The 22,797-nt window shown below is 49.7% G+C and overlaps 3 protein-coding genes across 3 annotated transcripts; all 3 read left to right on the top strand.

Annotated features, from left to right (window-relative positions):
- Window positions 1-4,761: 4,761 nt before the first annotated feature.
- On the top strand, window positions 4,762-7,494 carry LOC130312930 (golgin subfamily A member 6-like protein 25). Its single transcript, XM_056552622.1, has one exon. It carries the CDS (start codon window positions 4,762-4,764, stop codon window positions 7,492-7,494), a length of 2,733 nt encoding a protein of 910 aa, XP_056408597.1.
- On the top strand, window positions 7,053-9,575 carry LOC130312928 (histone-lysine N-methyltransferase, H3 lysine-79 specific-like). The gene is given in 2 exon segments (XM_056552621.1): window positions 7,053-8,098; window positions 8,150-9,575. Coding segments are annotated over 2 exon segments (471 nt in total). The 5' UTR covers window positions 7,053-7,876; the 3' UTR covers window positions 8,399-9,575.
- A 1,660-nt stretch (window positions 9,576-11,235) lies between these two features.
- On the top strand, window positions 11,236-21,820 carry LOC130312935 (uncharacterized). Its single transcript, XM_056552628.1, has 2 exons — window positions 11,236-11,697; window positions 18,690-21,820. The coding sequence occupies exon 2, from the start codon at window positions 18,724-18,726 to the stop codon at window positions 21,565-21,567; it is 2,844 nt and encodes a 947-aa protein (XP_056408603.1). The 5' UTR covers window positions 11,236-11,697; window positions 18,690-18,723; the 3' UTR covers window positions 21,568-21,820.
- The last annotated feature ends 977 nt before the right edge of the window (window positions 21,821-22,797 follow it).

Genomic DNA, 22,797 nt, shown 5'->3' with positions numbered 1-22,797 from the left:
GAGAGAGACTGTAGAGAGAAAAAGAGACTGCAGAGAGAAACAGGAAAGAGACTGCAGAGAGAAACAGGAAATAGAGACTGCAGAAAGAAACAGGAAAGAGACTGCAGAGCGAAACAGGAAAGAGAGACTGCAGAGCGAAACAGGAAAGAGAGAGACTGCAGAGCGAAACAGGAAAGAGAGAGACTGCAGAGCGAAACAGGAAAGAGAGAGACTGCAGAGCGAAACAGGAAAGAGAGACTGCAGAGCGAAACAGGAATGAGACACTGCAGAAAGAAACAGGAAAGAGAGAGAGACTGCAGAGCGAAACAGGAAAGAGACTGCAGAGAGAAACAGGAAAGAGACTGCAGAGCGAAACAGGAAAGAGAGAGACTGCAGAGAGAAACAGGAAAGAGACTGCAGAGCGAAACAGGAAAGAGAGACTGCAGAGCGAAACAGGAAAGAGAGAGACTGCAGAGAGAAACAGGAAAGAGACTGCAGAGCGAAACAGGAAAGAGAGACTACAGAGCAAAAGAGAAAAGAGAGAGACTGTAGAGAGAAAAAAAGAGAGACTGCAGAGAGAAACAGGAAAGAGAGACTGCAGAGAGAAACAGGAAAGAGACTGCAGAGCGAAACAGGAAAGAGAGAGACTGCAGAGAGAAACAGGAAAGAGACTGCAGAGCGAAACAGGAAAGAGAGACTACAGAGCAAAAGAGAAAAGAGAGAGACTGTAGAGAGAAAAAAAGAGAGACTGCAGAGAGAAACAGGAAAGAGAGACTGCAGAGAGAAACAGGAAAGAGACTGCAGAGCGAAACAGGAAAGAGAGACACTGCAGAGCGAAACAGGAAAGAGAAAGACTGCAGAGAGAAACAGGAAAGAGAGACTGCAGAGCGAAACAGGAAAGAGAGACTGCAGAGCGAAACAGGAATGAGACACTGCAGAAAGAAACAGGAAAGAGAGAGAGACTGCAGAGAGAAACAGGAAAGAGACTGCAGAGCGAAACAGGAAAGAGAGAGACTGCAGAGAGAAACAGGAAATAGACTGCAGAGCGAAACAGGAAAGAGAGACTGCAGAGCGAAACAGGAAAGAGAGAGACTGCAGAGCGAAACAGGAAAGAGACTGCAGAGCGAAACAGGAAAGAGAGAGACTGCAGAGCGAAACAGGAAAGAGAGAGACTGCAGAGAGAAACAGGAAAGAGAGACTGCAGAGCAAAAGAGAAAAGAGAGAGAGACTGTAGAGAGAAAAAGAGACTGCAGAGAGAAACAGGAAAGAGACTGCAGAGAGAAACAGGAAAGAGAGACTGCAGAAAGAAACAGGAAAGAGACTGCAGAGCGAAACAGGAAAGAGAGACTGCAGAGCGAAACAGGAAAGAGAGAGACTGCAGAGCGAAACAGGAAAGAGAGAGACTGCAGAGCGAAACAGGAAAGAGAGAGACTGCAGAGCGAAACAGGAAAGAGAGACTGCAGAGCGAAACAGGAATGAGACACTGCAGAAAGAAACAGGAAAGAGAGAGAGACTGCAGAGCGAAACAGGAAAGAGACTGCAGAGAGAAACAGGAAAGAGACTGCAGAGCGAAACAGGAAAGAGAGAGACTGCAGAGAGAAACAGGAAAGAGACTGCAGAGCGAAACAGGAAAGAGAGACTGCAGAGCGAAACAGGAAAGAGAGAGACTGCAGAGAGAAACAGGAAAGAGACTGCAGAGCGAAACAGGAAAGAGAGACTACAGAGCAAAAGAGAAAAGAGAGAGAGACTGTAGAGAGAAAAAAAGAGAGACTGCAGAGAGAAACAGGAAAGAGAGACTGCAGAGAGAAACAGGAAAGAGACTGCAGAGCGAAACAGGAAAGAGAGAGACTGCAGAGAGAAACAGGAAAGAGACTGCAGAGCGAAACAGGAAAGAGAGACTACAGAGCAAAAGAGAAAAGAGAGAGACTGTAGAGAGAAAAAAAGAGAGACTGCAGAGAGAAACAGGAAAGAGAGACTGCAGAGAGAAACAGGAAAGAGACTGCAGAGCGAAACAGGAAAGAGAGAGACTGCAGAGAGAAACAGGAAAGAGAGAGACTGCAGGGCGAAACAGGAAAGAGAGAAACTGCAGAGAGAAACAGGAAAGAGAGAGAGACTACAGAGAGAAACAGGAAAGAGAGAGACTGCAGAGAGAATAGAGAGACTGCAGAGCAAAACAGGAAAGAGAGACTGCAGAGAGAAACAGGAAAGAGAGACTGTAAAGAGAAAAAAAGAGAGACTGCAGAGCAAAACAGGAAAGAGACACTGCAGAGAGAAAAAAGAGACTGCAGAGAGAAACTGGAACGAGAGACTGCAGAGCAAAACAGGAAAGAGAGACTGCAGAGAGAAACAGGAAAGAGAGAGAGACTGTAGAGAGAAAAAAGAGAGACACTGCAGAGCAAAACAGGAAAGAGAGAGACTGCAGAGATAAACGGGAAAGAGAGACTGCAGAGAGAAACAGGAAAGAGACTGCAGAGAGAAACAGGAAAGAGAGAGACTGCATAGAGAAACAGGAAAGAAAGAGACTGCAGAGAGAAACAGGAAAGAGAGACTGCAGAGAGAAACAGGAAAGAGAGAGACTGCGGAGAGAAACAGGAAAGAGAGACTGCAGAGAGAAACAGGAAAGAGAGAGAGACTGCGGAGAGAAACAGGAAAGAGAGAGAGACTGCAGAGAGAAACAGGAAAGCGAGACTGCAGAGAGAAATGGGAAAGAGAGAGACTGCAGAGAGAAATAGGAAAGAGAGACTGCAGAGAGAAACAGGAAAGAGACTGCAGAGAGAAACAGGAAAGAGAGACTGCAGAGAGAAACAGGAAAGAGACTGCAGAGAGAAAAAAGAGAGAGACTGCAGAGCAAAACAGGAAAGAGACACTGCAGAGAGAAAAAAGAGACTGCAGAGAGAAACAGGAACGAGAGAGTCTGCAGAGATAAACGGGAAAGAGAGACTGCAGAGAGAAACAGGAAAGAGAGAGACTGCATAGAGAAACAGGAAAGAAAGAGAGACTGCAGAGAGAAACAGGAAAGAGAGACTGCAGAGAGAAACTGGAAAGAGAGAGACTGCAGAGATAAACAGGAAAGAGACTGCAGAGAGAAACAGGAAAGAGACTGCAGAGCGAAACAGGAAAGAGAGAGACTGCAGAGAGAAACTGGAAAGAGAGAGACTGCAGAGATAAACAGGAAAGAGACTGCAGAGATAAACAGGAAAGAGAGAGACTGCAGAGATAAACAGGAAAGAGAGACTGCACAGAGAAACAGGAATGAGACTACAGAGAGAAACAGGAAAGAGAGACTGCAGAAAGAAACAGGAAAGAGACTGCAGAGAGAAACAGGAAATAGAGACTGCAGAGAGAAACAGGAAAGAGAGAGACTGCAGAGAGAAACAGGAAAGAGAGAGACTGCTGAGAGAAACAGGAAAGAGAGACTGCAGAAAGAAACAGGAAAGAGACTGCAGAGAGAAACAGGAAATAGAGACTGCAGAGAGAAACTGGAAAGAGAGAGACTGCAGAGATAAACAGGAAAGAGACTGCAGAGAGAAACAGGAAAGAGAGAGACTGCAGAGATAAACAGGAAAGAGAGACTGCACAGAGAAACAGGAATGAGACTACAGAGAGAAACAGGAAAGAGAGACTGCAGAGCGAAACAGGAAAGAGAGAGACTGCAGAGAGAAACAGGAAAGAGAGACTGCAGGGATAAACAGGGAAGAGACTGCAGAGATAAACAGGAAAGAGACTGCAGAGAGAAACAGGAAAGAGACTGCAGAGATAAACAGGAAAGAGAGACTGCAGAGATAAACAGGAAAGACAGAGACTGCAGAGAGAAACAGGAAAGAGACTGCAGAGAGAAACAGGAAAGAGAGACTGCAGAGAGAAACTGGAAAGAGAGAGACTGCAGAGCGAAACAGGAAAGAGACTGCAGAGAGAAACTGGAAAGACAGAGACTGCAGAGAGAAACAGGAAAGAGACTGCAGAGAGAAACTGGAAAGACAGAGACTGCAGAGAGAAACAGAAAAGAGACTGCAGAGAGAAACTGGAAAGACAGACTGCAGAGAGAAACAGAAAAGAGACTGCAGAGGGAAACTGGAAAGAGAGACTGCAAAGAGAAACAGGAAAGAGAGACTGCAAAGAGAGACAGGAAAGAGAGACTGCAGAGAAATACAGGAAAGAGACTGCAGAGAGAAAAAGGAAAGAGAGACTGCAGAGAGAAACAGGAAAGAGAGAGACTGCAGAGAGAAACAAGAAAGAGAGAGACTGCAGAGAGAAACAGGAAAGAGAGAGACTGCAAAGATAAACAGGAAAGAGAGAGAGAGACTTCAGAGAGAAACAGGAAAGAGAGACTGCAGAGAGAAACAGAAAAGAGACTGCAGAGAAAAGCAGAAAAGAGAGAGACTGCAGAGAGAAACTATGGAAAGGGAGATAGAAAGAGAGTTTGCAGAAAGAGACTGGGGTGAAAATGACTTCAGAAATATAGAAATAGGAGAGAGAGAGACTGCAGAAAAGGGGATGGAAAAAGAGAGACTGCAGAAAAGGCAAACTTCAGAAAGAGATGAATGCAGAAAGAAAGAAACTGGAAAGAGAGAGACTGCAGAAATATAATAGTATGAAAGAGACTGCAGAAAGAAAATGGAAAGAGAGGGAGAATGCACAAATACAGACAGAAAATAGTAAAAGAGACCGCAGAAGTTAAGAGACTAGAAAAAGAGACTGTAGAAAGAGAGAGACTGAACAAAGGGGGAAACTGGAGAAATACTGCAGAAAGAGAGATGCTGGAAAGAGACTGCAGAAAGAGAGATGCTGGAAAGAGACTGCAGAAAGAGAGATGCTGGAGAGACACTGCAGAAAGAGAGATGCTGGAAAGAGACTGCAGAAAGAGAGATGCTGGAGAGACACTGCAGAAAGAGAGATGCTGGAGAGACACTGCAGAAAGAGATGCTGGAGAGACACTGCAGAAAGAGAGATGCTGGAGAGACACTGCAGAAAGAGAGATGCTGGAGAGACACTGCAGAAAGAGAGATGCTGGAGAGACACTGCAGAAAGAGAGATGCTGGAAAGAGACTGCAGAAAGAGAGATGCTGGAAAGAGACTGCAGAAAGAGAGATGCTGGAGAGACACTGCAGAAAGAGAGATGCTGGAAAGAGACTGCAGAAAGAGAGATGCTGGAGAGACACTGCAGAAAGAGAGATGCTGGAGAGACACTGCAGAAAGAGATGCTGGAGAGACACTGCAGAAAGAGAGATGCTGGAGAGACACTGCAGAAAGAGAGATGCTGGAGAGACACTGCAGAAAGAGAGATGCTGGAGAGACACTGCAGAAAGAGAGATGCTGGAAAGAGACTGCAGAAAGAGAGATGCTGGAGAGACACTGCAGAAAGAGAGATGCTGGAGAGACACTGCAGAAAGAGAGATGCTGGAGAGAGACTGCAGAAAGAGAGATGCTGGAGAGACACTGCAGAAAGAGATGCTGGAGAGACACTGCAGAAAGAGAGATGATGGAGAGACACTGCAGAAAGAGAGATGCTGGAGAGACACTGCAGAAAGAGAGATGCTGGAGAGACACTGCAGAAAGAGAGATGCTGGAAAGAGACTGCAGAAAGAGAGATGCTGGAGAGACACTGCAGAAAGAGAGATGCTGGAGAGACACTGCAGAAAGAGAGATGCTGGAGAGACACTGCAGAAAGAGAGATGCTGGAGAGACACTGCAGAAAGAGAGATGCTGGAGAGACACTGCAGAAAGAGAGATGCTGGAAAGAGACTGCAGAAAGAGAGATGCTGGAGAGACACTGCAGAAAGAGAGATGCTGGAGAGACACTGCAGAAAGAGAGATGCTGGAGAGACACTGCAGAAAGAGAGATGCTGGAAAGAGACTGCAGAAAGAGAGATGCTGGAGAGACACTGCAGAAAGAGATGCTGGAGAGACACTGCAGAAAGAGAGATGCTGGAAAGAGACTGCAGAAAGAGAGATGCTGGAGAGACACTGCAGAAAGAGAGATGCTGGAGAGACACTGCAGAAAGAGAGATGCTGGAAAGAGACTGCAGAAAGAGAGATGCTGGAGAGACACTGCAGAAAGAGAGATGCTGGAGAGACACTGCAGAAAGAGAGATGCTGGAGAGACACTGCAGAAAGAGAGATGCTGGAAAGAGACTGCAGAAAGAGAGATGCTGGAAAGAGACTGCAGAAAGAGAGATGCTGGAGAGACACTGCAGAAAGAGATGCTGGAGAGACACTGCAGAAAGAGAGATGATGGAGAGACACTGCAGAAAGAGAGATGCTGGAGAGACACTGCAGAAAGAGAGATGCTGGAAAGAGACTGCAGAAAGAGAGATGCTGGAGAGACACTGCAGAAAGAGATGCTGGAGAGACACTGCAGAAAGAGAGATGATGGAGAGACACTGCAGAAAGAGATATGCTGGAGAGACACTGCAGAAAGAGAGATGCTGGAGAGACACTGCAGAAAGAGAGATGCTGGAAAGAGACTGCAGAAAGAGAGATGCTGGAGAGACACTGCAGAAAGAGAGATGCTGGAGAGACACTGCAGAAAGAGAGATGCTGGAGAGACACTGCAGAAAGAGAGATGCTGGAGAGACACTGCAGAAAGAGAGATGCTGGAAAGAGACTGCAGAAAGAGAGATGCTGGAGAGACACTGCAGAAAGAGAGATGCTGGAGAGACACTGCAGAAAGAGAGATGCTGGAGAGACACTGCAGAAAGAGAGATGCTGGAAAGAGACTGCAGAAAGAGAGATGCTGGAGAGACACTGCAGAAAGAGATGCTGGAGAGACACAGCAGAAAGAGAGATGATGGAGAGACACTGCAGAAAGAGAGATGCTGGAGAGACACTGCAGAAAGAGAGATGCTGGAGAGACACTGCAGAAAGAGAGATGCTGGAAAGAGACTGCAGAAAGAGAGATGCTGGAGAGACACTGCAGAAAGAGAGATGCTGGAGAGACACTGCAGAAAGAGAGATGCTGGAGAGACACTGCAGAAAGAGAGATGCTGGAGAGACACTGCAGAAAGAGAGATGCTGGAGAGACACTGCAGAAAGAGAGATGCTGGAGAGAGACTGCAGAAAGAGAGATGCTGGAGAGACACTGCAGAAAGAGATGCTGGAGAGACACTGCAGAAAGAGAGATGCTGGAGAGACACTGCAAAAAGAGAGATGCTGGAGAGACACTGCAGAAAGAGAGAAGATGGAGAGACACTGCAGAAAGAGAGATGCTGGAGAGGCACTGCAGAAAGAGAGATGCTGGAGAGACACTGCAGAAAGAGAGATGCTGGAGAGACACTGCAGAAAGAGAGATGCTGGAAAAAGACTGCAGAAAGAGAGATGCTGGAAAAAGACTGCAGAAAGAGAGAAAGTGAAAAAAAGAGACTGCAGAGAGAGAAACAGGAGAAAGGCTGCAGAAAGAAAGTGAAGAGAGAAACTGTAGAAAGTGAGAAACTGGAAAGAGAGAACCTAAAAAGCGAGTCTGGAATAAGAGAGACAGCAGCGAGAGATGAAAAAGTCAATTGTTACCAGTGGTTTTAACCACCAATGCTTAATAGGAGAGCAGGAAAGAGAAAGACTGAAGAGAGAGAGACTGCAGATTGAAAGAGACTGTAGAAACAGAAAGAGGGGAATAGAGCGACTGCAAAAAAAAGAGGTAGGGAACAGAAATTGGAAAAAGAGATGAGGAAGATAAAGACTGCAGAAAGAGAGAAAATGAAAAGAGAGACTGCAGAAAGAGAGAAAATGAAAAGAGAGACTGCAGAAAGAGAGAAAATGAAAAGAGAGACTGCAGAAAGAGAGAAAATGAAAAGAGAGACTGCAGAAAGAGAGAAAATGAAAAGAGAATGAGACAGCAGAATAGAAAACTGGAAAGAGAAAGAAGAAAGAAAGAAAGACCGCAGAAAGGCAAAAACTAGAAAAAATGCAGAAAGGGAAAAACTGGAATAAAAGAAAATGCAGAAAGAGAGAGACTGGAAAGAGAGAAACTACAAAAAGAGAGAGAGAGACTTCAGAAAGAGAGAATCTGGAAAGATAGAAACTGCAAAAAGAGAGGGAGAGAATGCAGAAACAGAGAGACAGGAAAGAGAGAAACTGGAAAGAGAGAGGCTGCAGAAAGGAAGAAATTGGAAAAAGAGAGACTGCAGTAAGAGAAAGACTGCAGAAATAGATAACTAAAAAAAGAGTGAGACTGCAGAAAATAAATAGACTGCTGAAAGAGAGAGACAGGAAAGAGAAACTTGAAAGAAAGAGAGACTGCATCAAGGAAGAAACCGGAAAGAGAGAGAGAGAGACTGCAGAAAGGAAGAAACTGGAAAAAGAGAGACTGCAGAAAGAGACTGCAGAAATAGAAAACTGGAAAGAGAGTGAGACTGCAGAAAGGGATAAACTGGAAAGAGAGAGATTGAAGAAAGAGATACTGGAAAGAGAAAGAGACTGCAGATAGGGAGAGACCAGAAATAGAGAAACTGGAAAAAGGGAAAAAACTGGAAAGAGATCGAGGACTGTAGAAGGACACTGATTAGTAAAAGCTAATACAGAACTATAGCGCCCCCAATGTAAAGCTGGAGGTGGCAGTCACATGTTGGGGAGTGGCAGGAGGCTGTGGGCAGCCGGAGGAGAAGATTTCATACCCAGCAAAACCACAAGATTATAAAGAAAACCACGAAACCATGAGCAGAGGGGCAAATCCCATCCACCCTGCAGGACCATGGGGAGACACACCCCAGAGGATCCCTCACATACCCTATAGATAGGTGTGAGGGGGACACACCCCAGAGGATCCCTCATATACCTTATAGATAGGTGTGAGGGGGACACACCCCAGAGGATCCCTCATATACCTTATAGATAGGTGTGAGGGGGAGACACACCCCAGAGGATCCCTCATATACCCTATAGATAGGTGTGAGGGGAGACACACCCCAGAGGATCCCTCACATACCCTATAGATAGGTGTGAGGGGGACACACCCCAGAGGATCCCTCATATACCTTATAGATAGGTGTGAGGGGGAGACACACCCCAGAGGATCCCTCATATACCTTATAGATAGGTGTGAGGGGGAGACACACCCCAGAGGATCCCTCATATACCCTATAGATAGGTGTGAGGGGGAGACACCCCAGAGGATCACTCATATACCCTATAGATAGGTGTGAGGGGGGGACACACTCCAGAGGATCCCTCATATACCCTATAGATAGGTGTGAGGGGGAGACACACCCCAGAGGATCCCTCATATACCCTATAGATAGGTGTGAGGGGGACACACCCCAGAGGATCCCTCACATACCTTATAGATAGGTGTGAGGGGGGGACACACTCCAGAGGATCCCTCATATACCCTATAGATAGGTGTGAGGGACCCCCCCCAGAGGATCCCTCATATACCCTATAGATAGGTGTGAGGGGGGAGACACACCCCAGAGGATCCCTCATATACCCTATAGATAGGTGTGAGGGACACACACCCCAGAGGATCCCTCACATACCCTATAGATAGGTGTGAGGGGGGAGACACACCCCAGAGGATCCCTCATATACCCGATAGATAGGTGTGAGGGGGAGACACCCCAGAGGATCCCTCATATACCCTATAGATAGGTGTGAGGGGGAGACACACCCCAGAGGATCCCTCATATACCCTATAGATAGGTGTGAGGGGGACACACCCCAGAGGATCCCTCACATACCTTATAGATAGGTGTGAGGGGGACACACACTCCAGAGGATCCCTCATATACCCTATAGATAGGTGTGAGGGGGGGACACACTCCAGAGGATCCCTCATATACCCTATAGATAGGTGTGAGGGGGACACACACCCCAGAGAATCTCTCATATACCCTATAGAAAGGTGTGAGGGACCCCCCCCCCCCAGAGGATCCCTCATATACCCTATAGATAGGTGTGAGGGGGACACACACCCCAGAGGATCCCTCATATACCCGATAGATAAGTGTGAGGGGGACACACACCCCAGAGGATCCCTCATATACCCTATAGATAGGTGTGAGGGGGACACACCCCAGAGGATCCCTCACATACCTTATAGATAGGTGTGAGGGGGGGGACACATTCCAGAGGATCCCTCACATACCCTATAGATAGGTGTGAGGGGGAGACACACTCCAGAGGATCCCTCATATACCCTATAGATAGGTGTGAGGGGGACACACACCCCAGAGGATCCCTCATATACCCGATAGATAAGTGTGAGGGGGAGACACACCCCAGTGGATCTCTCACATAACCTATAGATAGGTGTGAGGGGAGACACACCCCAGAGTATCCCTCATATATTATCCTATAGATAGGTGTGAGGGGGAGACACACCCCAGAGGATCCCTCATATACCCTACAGATAGGTGTGAGGGGGAGACACACCCCAGTGGATCCCTCATATACCCTATAGATATGTGTGAGGGGGGACACACCCCAGAGGATCTCTTATATACCCTATAGATATGTGTGAGGGGGGACACACCCCAAAGGATCCCTCATATACACTATAGATAGGTGTGATGGGGAGACACACCTCAGAGGATCCCTCATATACCCTATAGATAGGTGTGATGGGGGACACACCCCAAAGGATCCTGCATATACCCTATAGATAGGTGTGAGGGGGGACACACCCCAAAGGATCCCGCAATATACCCTATAGATAGGTGTGAGGGGGGGACACACCCCAAAGGATCCTGCATATACCCTATAGATAGGTGTGAGGGGGGGGGACACACCCCAAAGGATCCCTCATATACCCTATAGATAGGTGTGATGGGGGACACACCCCAAAGGATCCTGCATATACCCTATAGATAGGTGTGAGGGGGGACACACCCCAAAGGATCCCGCAATATACCCTATAGATAGGTGTGGGGACACACACACCCCAGAGGATCTCTCATATACCCTATAGAAAGGTGTGAGGGACCCCCCCCCAGAGGATCCCTCATATACCCTATAGATAGGTGTGAGGGACACACACACCCCAAAGGATCCCTCATATACCCGATAGATAAGTGTGAGGGGGAGACACACCCCAGAGGATCCCTCATATACCCTATAGATAGGTGTGAGGGGAGAGACACACCCCAGAGGATCCCTCATCTACCCTATAGAAAGGTGAGAGGGGGGAGACACACCCCAGAGGATCTCTCATATACCCTATAGGTAGGTGTGTGGGGGAGACACTACAGACTTGTCCACTATATACCTGTATAGATTCCTTTATATACCTTCTATATATTTATATATATATATATGTATATATATATATATATATATACTCCTCTATATACTCCTCTATATAGACTCCTCTATATACCTTTATAGACTCCTCTATATATACTCTATATACCTCTACTCCTCTATATACCTTTATAGACTCCTATATATACCCCTCTATATATCTGTATATACTCCATTATATATACTCCTCTATATACCAGCAGATAGGGGCAGAATAGTTCTGCTCTCACTTATGTTCATTCTTTATAGACTTTTATCCTTGCTCATATATAAATAAGTCCAGGAAAGTAAATACATTCTACATCCGCACAGACCTGACACCGCTCAGGTATTATATACTCCTCCTGTCCATGCTCAGGTATCATATACTCCTCCTGTCCCCTCCCTCCCATCTGCTGCTGGACACATCCTGGCTGGAGCCTGAGCCGGAGACAGATCGGTGACTGTTGTTAGTAACCAGAACTGTACACAGAGAAGACATGATCTCAGGTGAGTGACAGGAGGGCTGGAGGTATACAGGGGTCTACATGATCTCAGGTGTGTGTACAGGTGAGTGATAGGAGGGCTGGGGGTATACAGAGGTCTACATGATCTCAGGTGTGTATACAGGTGAGTGAAAGGAGGGCTGGGGATATACAGGGGTCTACATGATCTCAGGTGTGTATACAGGTGAGTGAAAGGAGGGCTGGGGATATACAGGGGTCTACATGATCTCAGGTGTATGTACAGGTGAGTGATAGGAGGACTGGGGGTATACAGGGGTCTACATGATCTCAGGTGTGTGTACAGGTGAGTGATAGGGGGGCTTGGGGTATGCAGGGGTCTACATGATCTCAGGTGTATGTACAGGTGAGTGACATGAGGGCTGGGGGTATACAGGGGTCTACATGATCTCAGGTGTGAGTACAGATGAATGACAGGAGGACTGGGGGTATACAGGGGTCTACATGATCTCAAGTGTGTGTACAGGTGAGTGACGGGGGCTGGGGGTATGCAGGGCTCTACATGATCTCAGGTGAGTGCACAAATGAGTGACAGGAGGACTGGGGGTATACAGGGGTCTACATGAACTCAGGCTTGTGTACAGGTGAGTGACATGAGGGCTGGGGGTATACAGGGGTCTACATGATCTCAGGTAAGTGACAAGAGGACTGGGGGTATACAGGGGTCTACATGATCTCAGGTGTATGTACAGGTGAGTGACAGGAGGACTGGGGGTATACAGGGGTCTACATGATCTCAAGTGTGTGTACAGGGGTCTACATGATCTCAGGTGTGTGTACAGGTGAGTGACAGGGGGACTGGGGGTATACAGGGGTCTACATGATCTCAGGTGTGTGTACAGGTGAGTGACAGGAGGACTGGGGGTATAATGGGGTCTACATGATCGCATGTGTGTAAACAGGTGAGTGATAGGGCTGGGGGTATACAGGGGTCTACATGATCGCATGTGTGTATACAGGTGAGTGATAGGGCTTGGGGTATACAGGGGTCTACATGATCTCAGGTGTATGTACAGGTGAGTGACAGGAGGGCTAGGGGTATACAGGGGTATCATTCGACCTCTGTAGATCTTCCCTTCACCTCCTCTCCCCCTCACTGTATGACATCACTCGCCCTCTGTAGATCTCCCCTCCCCCTCACTGTATGACATCATTCGGCCTCTGTAGATCTCCCCTCCCCCTCACTGTATGACATCACTCGGCCTCTGTAGATCTCCCCTCCCCCTCACTGTATGACATCACTCGGCCTCTGTAGATCACCCCTCCCCCTCACAGTATGACATCACTCGGCCTCTGTAGATCTCCCCTCCCCCTCACTGTATGACATCACTCTTCCTCTGTAGATCTCGCCTCCCCCTCACTGTATGACATCACTCGGCCTCTGTAGATCACCCCTCCCCCTCACTATATGACATCACTCCTCCTCTGTAGATCTCAACTCCCCCTCACTGTATGACATCACTCGGCCTCTGTAGATCTCCCCTCCCCCTCACTGTATGACATCACTTCACCTCTGAAGACCTCCCCTCCCCCTCACTGTATGATATCACTCCGCCTCTGTAGATCTCCCCTCCCCCTCACTGTATGACATCACTCGGCCTCTGTAGATCACTCCTCCCCCCACTGTATGACATCAATCAGCCTCTCTAGATCTCCCCTCCCCCTCACTGTATGACATCACTCGGCCTCTGTAGATCACCCCTCCCCCTCACTGTATGACATCACTCGGCCTCTGTAGATCTCCCCTCCCCACACTGTATGACATCACTCTGTCTTTGTACATCTCCCCTCCCCCTTACTGTATGACATCACTCGGCCTCTGTAGATCTCCCCTCCCCCTCACGGTATGACATCACTCGGCCTCTGTAGATCTCCCCTCCCCCTCACTGTATGACATCACTCGGCCTCTGTAGATCCCCCCTCCCCCTCACTGTATGACATCACTCTGCTTCTGTAGATCTCCCCTCCCCCTCACTGTATGACATCACTCGGCCTCTGTAGATCTCCCCTCCCCCTCACTGTATGACATCACTCGGCCTCTGTAGATCACCCCTCCCCCTCACTGTATGACATCACTCGGCCTCTGTAGATCTCCTCCTCACTGTATGACATCACTCAGCCTCTGTAGATCCCCCCTCCCCCTCACTGTATGACATCACTCGGCCTCTGTAGATCACCCCTCCCCCTCACTGTATGACATCACTCAGCCTCTGTACATCTCCCCTCCCCCTCACTGTATGACATCACTCGGCCTCTGTAGATCTGCCCTCCCCCTCACTGTATGACATCACTCTGCCTCTGTAGATCTCCCCTCCCCCTCACTGTATGACATCACTCTGCCTCTGTAGATCACCCCTCCCCCTCACTGTATGACATCACTCGGCCTCTGTAGATCTCCCCTCCCCCTCACTGTATGACATCACTCCTCCTCTGTAGATCTCCCCTCCCCCTCACTGTATGACATCACTTGGTCTCTGTAGATCCCCCCTCTCCCTCACTGTATGACATCACTCGGCCTCTGTAGATCTCCCCTCCCCCGCACTGTATGACATCACTCGGCCTCTGTAGATCACCCCTCCCCCTCACTGTATGACATCACTCGGCCTCTGTAGATCACCCCTCCCCCTCACTGTATGACATCACTCGGCCTCTGTAGATCTCGCCTCCCCCTCACTGTAAGACATCACTCGGCCTCTGTAGATCTCCCCTCCCCCTCACTGTATGACATCACTCGGCCTCTGTAGATTTCTCCTCCTCCTCACTGTATGACATCACTCGGCCTCTGTAGATCTCCCCTCCCCCTCACTGTATGACATCACTTGGCCTCTGTAGATCTCCCCTGCCTCTCACTGTATGACATCACTCGGCTTCTGTAGATCTCTCCCTCACTGTATGACATCACTCGGCTTCTGTAGATCTCCCCTCCCCCTCACTGTATGACATCACTCGGCCTCTGTAGATCAACCCTCCCCCTCACTGTATGACATCACTCAGCCTCTGTAGATCTCCCCCTCACTGTATGACATCACTCGGCCTCTGTAGATCTCCCCTCCCCCTCACTGTATGACATCACTCAGCCTCTGTAGATCTCACCCTCACTGTATGACATCACTCAGCCTCTGTAGATCACCCCTCCCCCTCACTGTATGACATCACTCAGCCTCTGTAGATCTCACCCTCACTGTATGACATCACTCGGCCTCTGTAGATCACCCCTCCCCCTCACTGTATGACATCACTCGGCCTCTGTAGATTTCACCCTCACTGTATGACATCACTCGGCCTCTGTAGATCACCCCTCCCCCTCACTGTATGACATCACTCAGCCTCTGTAGATCTCCTCCTCATTGTATGACATCACTCGGCCTCTGTAGATCTCCCCTCCCCCTCACTGTATGACATCACTCAGCCTCTGTAGATCTTACCCTCACTGTATGACATCGCTCAGCCTCTGTAGATCACCCCTCCCCCTCACTGTATGACATCACTCAGCCTCTGTAGATCTCACCCTCACTGTATGACATCACTCGGCCTCTGTAGATCACCCCTCCCCCTCACTGTATGACATCACTCGGCCTCTGTAGATCTCACCCTCACTGTATGACATCACTCGGCCTCTGTAGATCACCCCTCCCCCTCACTGTATGACATCACTCGGCTTCTGTAGATCTCCTCATTGTATGACATCACTCGGCCTCTGTAGATCTCCTCCTCATTGTATGACATCACTCGGCCTCTGTAGATCTCCCCCTCACTGTATGACATCACTCGGCCTCTGTAGATCTCCCCTCCCCCTCACTGTATGACATCACTCAGCCTCTGTAGATCTCACCCTCACTGTATGACATCACTCAGCCTCTGTAGATCACCCCTCCCCCTCACTGTATGACATCACTCGGCCTCTGTAGATCACCCCTCCCCCTCACTGTATGACATCACTCGGCTTCTGTAGATCTCCTCATTGTATGACATCACTCGGCCTCTGTAGATCTCACCCTCACTGTATGACATCACTCGGCCTCTGTAGATCTCCTCCTCATTGTATGACATCACTCGGCCTCTGTAGATCTCCTCCTCACTGTATGACATCACTCGGCCTCTGTAGATCTCCTCCTCACTGTAAGACATCACTCAGCCTCTGTAGATCTCCCCTCCCCCTCACTGTATGACATCACTCGGCCTCTGTAGATCTCCCCTCCCCCTCACTGTATGACATCACTCGGCCTCCTTCTTTCCTTGGTTATTGTAGTTGTGCGTGCAGCTTATCTTGGCTCAGGCAGCACTACAGACTATGATACTTTGTGTTATACCGGCTCCTCCTATAGGTCGTATGTAGTAGTTCAGACCCTCATATTCCCTCAGTGGTCCCTGTGAAGATGTTTCAGCCTTTCAAATGTCATACACCCTGTCCGTCTGTGGTCATAAAGGGGGCAGTGCAGGGGTCACACAGGGGACAGTGCAGGGGGTCACACAGGGGACAGTGAGGGGGTCACACAGGGGACAGTGAGGGGGTCACACAGGGGACAGTGAGGGGGTCACATAGGGGACAGTGAGGGGGTCACATAGGGGACAGTGAGGGGGTCACATAGGGGACAGTTAGGGGGTCACATAGGGGACAGTGAGGGGGTCACATATGGGGCAGTGCATGGGTCACATACGGGACAGTGCAGGGGTCACATAGGGGACAGTGAGGGGGTCACATAGGGGACAGGGAGGGGGTCACATAGGGGACAGTGAGGGGGTCACATAGGGGGCAGTGCATGGGTCACATAGGGGACAGTGCGGGGGTCACATAGGGGACAGTGAGGGGGTCACATAGGGGACAGTGAGGGGGTCACATAGGGGACAGTGCGGGGGTCACATAGGGGACAGTGAGGGGGTCACATAGGGGACAGTGAGGGGGTCACATAGGGGACAGTGAGGGGGTCACATAGGGGACAGTGAGGGGGTCACATAGGTGACAGTGAGGGGGTCACATAGGGGACAGTGCGGGGGTCACATAGGGGACAGTGCAGGGGTCACATAGGGGACAGTGAGGGGGTCACATAGGGGACAGTGAGGGGGTCACATAGGGGACAGTGAGGGGGTCACATATTGGGCAGTGCATGGGTCACATACGGGACAGTGCGGGGGTCACATAGGGGACAGTGAGGGGGTCACATAGGGGACAGTGAGGGGTCACATAGGGGACAGGGAGGGGGTCACATAGGGGACAGTGAGGGGGTCACATATGGGACAGTGCATGGGTCACATAGGGGACAGTGAGGGTGTCACACAGGGGACAGTGAGGGGGTCACATAGGGGACAGTGAGGGGGTCACATATGGGACAGTGCATGGGTCCCATAGGGGACATAATGTCTGATCTGTCCCATTTATCCCTCATGTAACCCCCCCCCCCCCCCCCACACTTGTTTCCACGGCTCCGGTGTCTGGGTCCTGTTCTCATGTATAATCCATGACGTTTCTGATATCATTATACACCATGAGCTGAGGCCACGGACTGGGGGCAATGACCAATGGCGTAAGAAATATCTGACATAAAAGTGATCCACAGAGCTGACACTCCACAGGAACACCACACATGACAATGGGACTGCAGCGGATCAAGAAGGACTCCTCTGTCCACCTTCAGACTCCTCTGTCCACCTCCTCCTCCAGACCCCTCTCTACTCCTGCAGACCCCTCTGTCCTCCTCCAGACCACTCTGTCTTCCTCCATACCCCTTTGTCTTCCTCCTTACCCCTCTGTCCTCCCCCAGACCCCTCTGTCCTTCTCCTCCAGACCCCTCTGTCCTCCCCCAGACCCCTCTGTCCTTCTCCTCCAGACCCCTCTGTCCTCTTCCTCCTCCAGACCCCTCTCCTCTTCCTCCAGACCCCTCTCTCTCCTCCTCCTCCAGACCCTTCTCTCTCCTCCTCCTCCAGACCCCTCTCTCTCCTCCTCCTCCAGACCCCTCTCTCCTCCTCCTCCAGACTCCTCTGTACTCTTCCTCCAGATTCCACTGTCCTCCCCCAGACTCCTCTGTACTCTTCCTCCAGATTCCACTGTCCTCCACCAGACTCCTCTGTCCTCCTCCTCCAGACTTTGTCCTCCTCCTCCAGACTCTGTCCTCCTCCTCCAGACTCCTCTCCTCCTCCTCCAGATTCCTCTGTCCTCCCCCAGACTCCTCTGTCCTCCTCCTCCAGACTCCCCTGTCCTCTTCCTCCAGACTCCACTGTCCTCTTCCTCCAGACTCCACTGTCCTCTTCCTCCAGATTCCACTGTCCTCTTCCTCCAGACTCCTCTGTCCTGTCCTCCAGCTTCCCCAGATTCCTCTTCTTCCAGACTCCTCTGTCCTCCTCCTCCAGAAACGTCTGTCCTCCTCCTCCAGACTCCTCAGTTCTCCTCCAGACTCCTCTGTCCTCCACCTTCAGACTCCTCTGTCCTCCTTTAGACCCCTGTCTACCCTCCTCCAGACTATTCTGTCCTCTTCCACACTCTTCTGTTATCTCATCCAGCCTCCTCTGTTCTCCTCCAGACTATTATGTCCTCTTCCAGACTCATCTGTCCTTTTTTGGGACCCACTGTCCCCTTTCACACTCTTCTGTCCTCCTCAAAACACCTCTGTATCTCAGACTCCTCTGTCCCCCTCCAGACTCCTTTGTCCTCCTCCGCTTGACTCCTCTGTCCCCTCCAGACTCTCCTGTGCTCCTCTTGACTCCTCTGTCTTTCTCCTGACTTTTCTGTCCTCCTCCAGACTCCTCTGTTCTCCTCCTGACTCCTCTGTCCTCCTCCAGACCCGTGTCCTCCTTCTGACTCCTCTCTACCCTCCAAAACCAGCAGATTCAGGGGTTCTTCATACGACATCTTCCATGTTGCAGTTTTCTTGGTCGTTCATGAAGTTTTGTGGTCGTATGTGGTTATTATTCATAGATAATCAATTGCACTTCCTGAGTGGTCTGGACATTGTTGCCTTCAATGTGTTTTCTTTCTCTTCATAGTCAGTTCCCTGGAGCCAGTAAGTGCTAAGAGGAGATGAGCGACTTCAATGCTTTACTGGGCAACCTCGCTCGGACCTGCCATGAACTGGAACAGATCAAAGCTCAACAAACAAAGGACCATGAGCGGGTGTCCAGGTCATTCGAGAAGACTCTACTTTCCATCCTCAAACAGGAACAGAGCCTCCTGAATCAGGTGGAGGAGGAACATAGACGTCTGAGGGATCAGCTGTCCGCTATCCAGAAAGAGAATGAGCTCGCCCTACATAATGGAGTCTGTGAGATCAACAGCATAGTTCACAAGATCTGCAACGTGTCCTCCCAGCTGAAGCAGGCGCTGGTCACCTCCAACGAACGTGTGATGAGACAAATCCAGGGAACGCTCTCCGACATCTTCTCCAAGAAAAACAGCATCAACATCAGCCTCAAGAAGGTTCACTTTACCCCATGGCCCCTCCAGACAACTACCCTGGGGGAGATACGATGTGAGGAGCAAACGCTTGGCTTTTCTATCCCTTGTCTAAACAAAAGGACGGAATCCAAGAAGGCGACAAACAAACCAGTCCTACTAATTGATGAGACCCCACCATGGGAGGACATGTCCCAGCCCCCCAAGGAATGTGTAGGGGGGAAGGTGGAAAATGTTCAGGAGTGTATGTCCACCACCACAAACCAATCTGTGGACCTACAGAAACAACATGAGGATCTGAGTCTGAACCTTTCTCCTAGAGATCCAGCTGTCATGGAAGCCGACAGCGCAGCCCTGAGTCCTCGGGTGGCCACCAAAATCTGGATCACAGACTCAAAGAAAACTGTCCAGAGGCTGAATAAGAAGCCACAGGGCCCAACAGTGGCAAATGGAGACCCAACCAACAAAGCATCCACCCCACATGTAACCAACAAAGGAGCCAGCGGAAACCCAAAGAAGGAAACATCTCAGCCACTCCAGTCATCCACCAAACCTCAACCACGTCTTCAAGGATCTGGAGTGAAAAATGAGACCATGACAAAGCTGGAGTCTGATATCCTAAGCAACCTGCAAGAAACCATAGAGCAAAGTGATAACATCCCCGAGACAATGGAAGATGGAGGACATGAGGTCTCTACCGCCTTCCCTGAGCACCATACTTTGTTTAGAGCGACTGCAGCTTACGTGTGTGAAGATGAGTGTGAGGGCTCTGAGGACACTGTGGAGGGTGAGGAAACACATGGGGAGAGGGATGTCAAGGCTTGTAGACAACTGGTCATCAAAGACAGTCGTGTCCCATCAGCCAAGAAGCAAAGTGATGGAGAACAGGTCACCAGATGGACTTCAATGGGCTCCAATAGTCAAACAAGTGAATCCGGGGAAAGCACACTCATCTCTTTCCTAAATAGGCAAAATCTGGAAAGCAATGCTGCCCGAGCGATGGCCTCAGGCATTGACTACATGCGAATGTCTGACGAGACCTCAGATTCTCACAGTGGAGACTTTCTGAACGTTCCAAGACCATGTTCTCCCAGCGAGAGTGTAACGTCCTCATACACCTTCATCATTGAGTCTCCCGTGAAGAAGCCAACAGAGATCAAGTCCAGTACATTTTCACGCTCATCCAATCCGTTCAACCGAGAGTCTCGAAAAAGACCTCCAGTGATCCCATCAGCAGCCGAAAAATCCGAAATAAAGTCCAAACAGCCGACTCCGGCCCTGTCCAATGGAAAGCAGAGACCTGCAACTAAAATGAGGACTCAAAGGTTACAAGGTACCTGGAGACCTCCACCGCGCTCATCATCAATGCCGTACATCGAAAGGGCATCCCGGCCACACACTGCACCCGCTAGGTCCACGAGACCAATGTCTGCCAAGGAGAGAAGAGATTCGGTGTCTAGTTCATCGAGCACATGGTCCAACCCTAGGAGTGTTGCCACCTCTATGCCATCGGGTGCTGTCCGTGAGATCCGGGTCCGGGTCAGGTCTGCTCAGTATTATAGAAAGCCTCCAAAGACTTCTCAGCCACGTCTCAGATGTATGAGCCGGAGTGAACCAAACCTTGCTGACTGCCCGCCGGACACTGCTGGAGATGGCATCACCAAGCTCTTAAGACAGTTTGGCAAGTTTGGCTCTGGACGGGCAGAGTTAAATCTGCCCCATGGTATTTGTGCCACCAGCTCAGGGTCCATCTACATTGTGGATTATGGAAACAAGCGGCTCCAGGTGATGGACACAAGGGGGAAACTTCTCCAACAATTTGCACTGGAAGCCAAAAATTATTTTGATGTGGCTGTGAGTAACCGGGGCCTGGTGGCCCTAACCAACTCCAGTAACCGCTCGGTGGATGTGTATAGCAAACATGGTCGCCTCCTACAAGTTCTATCCAGAAACTGGGGTGCCCCAAGGGGCATTACTGCAAGCTACAGAGACGAGTTCATAGTGGCGGACATGAAGTTGGGTACCATCTGCGCCATAATTCTGGACCCTGGCACCGGACGGCAGAAGGAAAGTACAGTGGTCCCTGGCTTCAACAAGCCTTACCTGGTGGGCTCTAATAGTCAGGGGCTCCTGGCAGTCTCAGAGAGAGGCTTAGATGGTGGCTGCTGTGTGAAGGTCCTAGGGGAAGACTGGCAAATCCTCAGGGTTCTGGGCCTCAAATCCAGCCCAGGCCCCGCTCTTTATAACCCCTGGGGAGTGTGTATGGACAGTGAAGGGGGGGTGCTGGTAGCAGACTGGGCACAGGCACATAGTATTATCTACTATCCCACCAGGAAACCGGCCCGGGTTATAGTGGCGGACGGTCTCAGCAGCCCCCGAGGACTGGCCTTGTGGCAGGACGGCCTTGTACTGGTGGCAGACAGCATGCACAACTGTATTAAGTTATTTCGGTATCAGGACCATGAGCAGTGACCTCCAGAATTCCTTGTATGGTCCTCAGGGGCCGGCCTGGATTAGTGGGGGCCCCCACAGAACAATGATAATAAAATGGTCTGTTCACTGGTGGAAGGTGACGCGGTGTCTGATGTTATTTACTGAACAATGAGAAGCTCCAGATGAGTGTAGTGCTCTCTGTTATCAGCCACTTCAGGCTGTAAATGTAATTATAAGCTCCTCCTCTGATACTGACTTGGTGGCCCTGTACGGGGCCAATATCTCTTCTGTCTGTATAAATGTCTCTGCCCCGAGGCCGCAGTAACAGAACCCGCCAGGCCCCGGGCTGATGTCTCCTCATTACATTACATGGGAGATAGAATTACCAGCAATGGCTGCCGCTCAATATGGAGGTTTAAAGTGACGCTGCTCTATGCTGGAGAGAAGTGTATCACTTACAGATCCCCCATAACAGTGTGTCACCTACTCAGCCCCCATAACAGTGTCATCTACAGATCCCCCATAACAGTGTGTCACCTACAGATCCCCCAGAACAGTGTGTCACCAACAGATCCCCCATAACAGTGTGTCACCAACAGATCCCCCATAACAGTGTGTCACCAACAGATCCCCCATAACAGTGTGTCACCTACAGATCCCCCATAACAGTGTGTCACCTACAGATCCCCCATAACAGTGTGTCACCTAAAGATCCCCCATAACAGTGTAATCTACAGATCCCCCATAACAGTGTGTCACTTACAGATCCCCCATAACAGTGTGTCACCTACTGAGCCCCCATAACAGTGTCATCTACAGATCCCCCATAACAGTGTGTCACCTACAGAGCCCCCATAACAGTGTCATCTACAGATCCCCCATAACAGTGTGTCACCTACAGAATCCCCATAACAGTGTGTCATCTACAGATCCCCCATAACAGTGTGTCACCAACAGAGCCCCCATAACAGTGTGTCACCTAAAGATCCCCCATAACAGTGTGTCACCTACAGATCCCCCATAACAGTGGGTCACCTACAGATCCCCCATAACAGTGTGTCACCAACAGAGCCCCCATAACAGTGTAATCTACAGATCCCCCACAACAGTGTCATCTACAGATCCCCCATAACCGTGTCATCTACAGATCCCCCATAACTGTGTCATCTACAGATCCCCCATAACAGTGTCATCTACAGATCCCCCATAACCGTGTCATCTACAGATCCCCCATAACCGTGTAAAACAAAAAAAAAATTAGGAAACAAA

This window comes from Hyla sarda, unplaced genomic scaffold, assembly GCF_029499605.1.
Source record: "Hyla sarda isolate aHylSar1 unplaced genomic scaffold, aHylSar1.hap1 scaffold_174, whole genome shotgun sequence".
NCBI classification, from domain to species: Eukaryota; Metazoa; Chordata; class Amphibia; order Anura; family Hylidae; genus Hyla; species Hyla sarda.
Note: the sequence above shows the minus strand (reverse complement) of the source record. Positions and strands in the feature narration are given on the sequence as shown.

What these genes read in the sequence shown, in the direction of transcription:
- LOC130312935 (XM_056552628.1), top strand. Translation starts at nt 18,724, where the DNA reads ATGAGCGACTTCAATGCTTTACTGGGCAACCTCGCTCGGACCTGCCAT.
- LOC130312930 (XM_056552622.1), top strand. Translation starts at nt 4,762, where the DNA reads ATGCTGGAAAGAGACTGCAGAAAGAGAGATGCTGGAGAGACACTGCAG.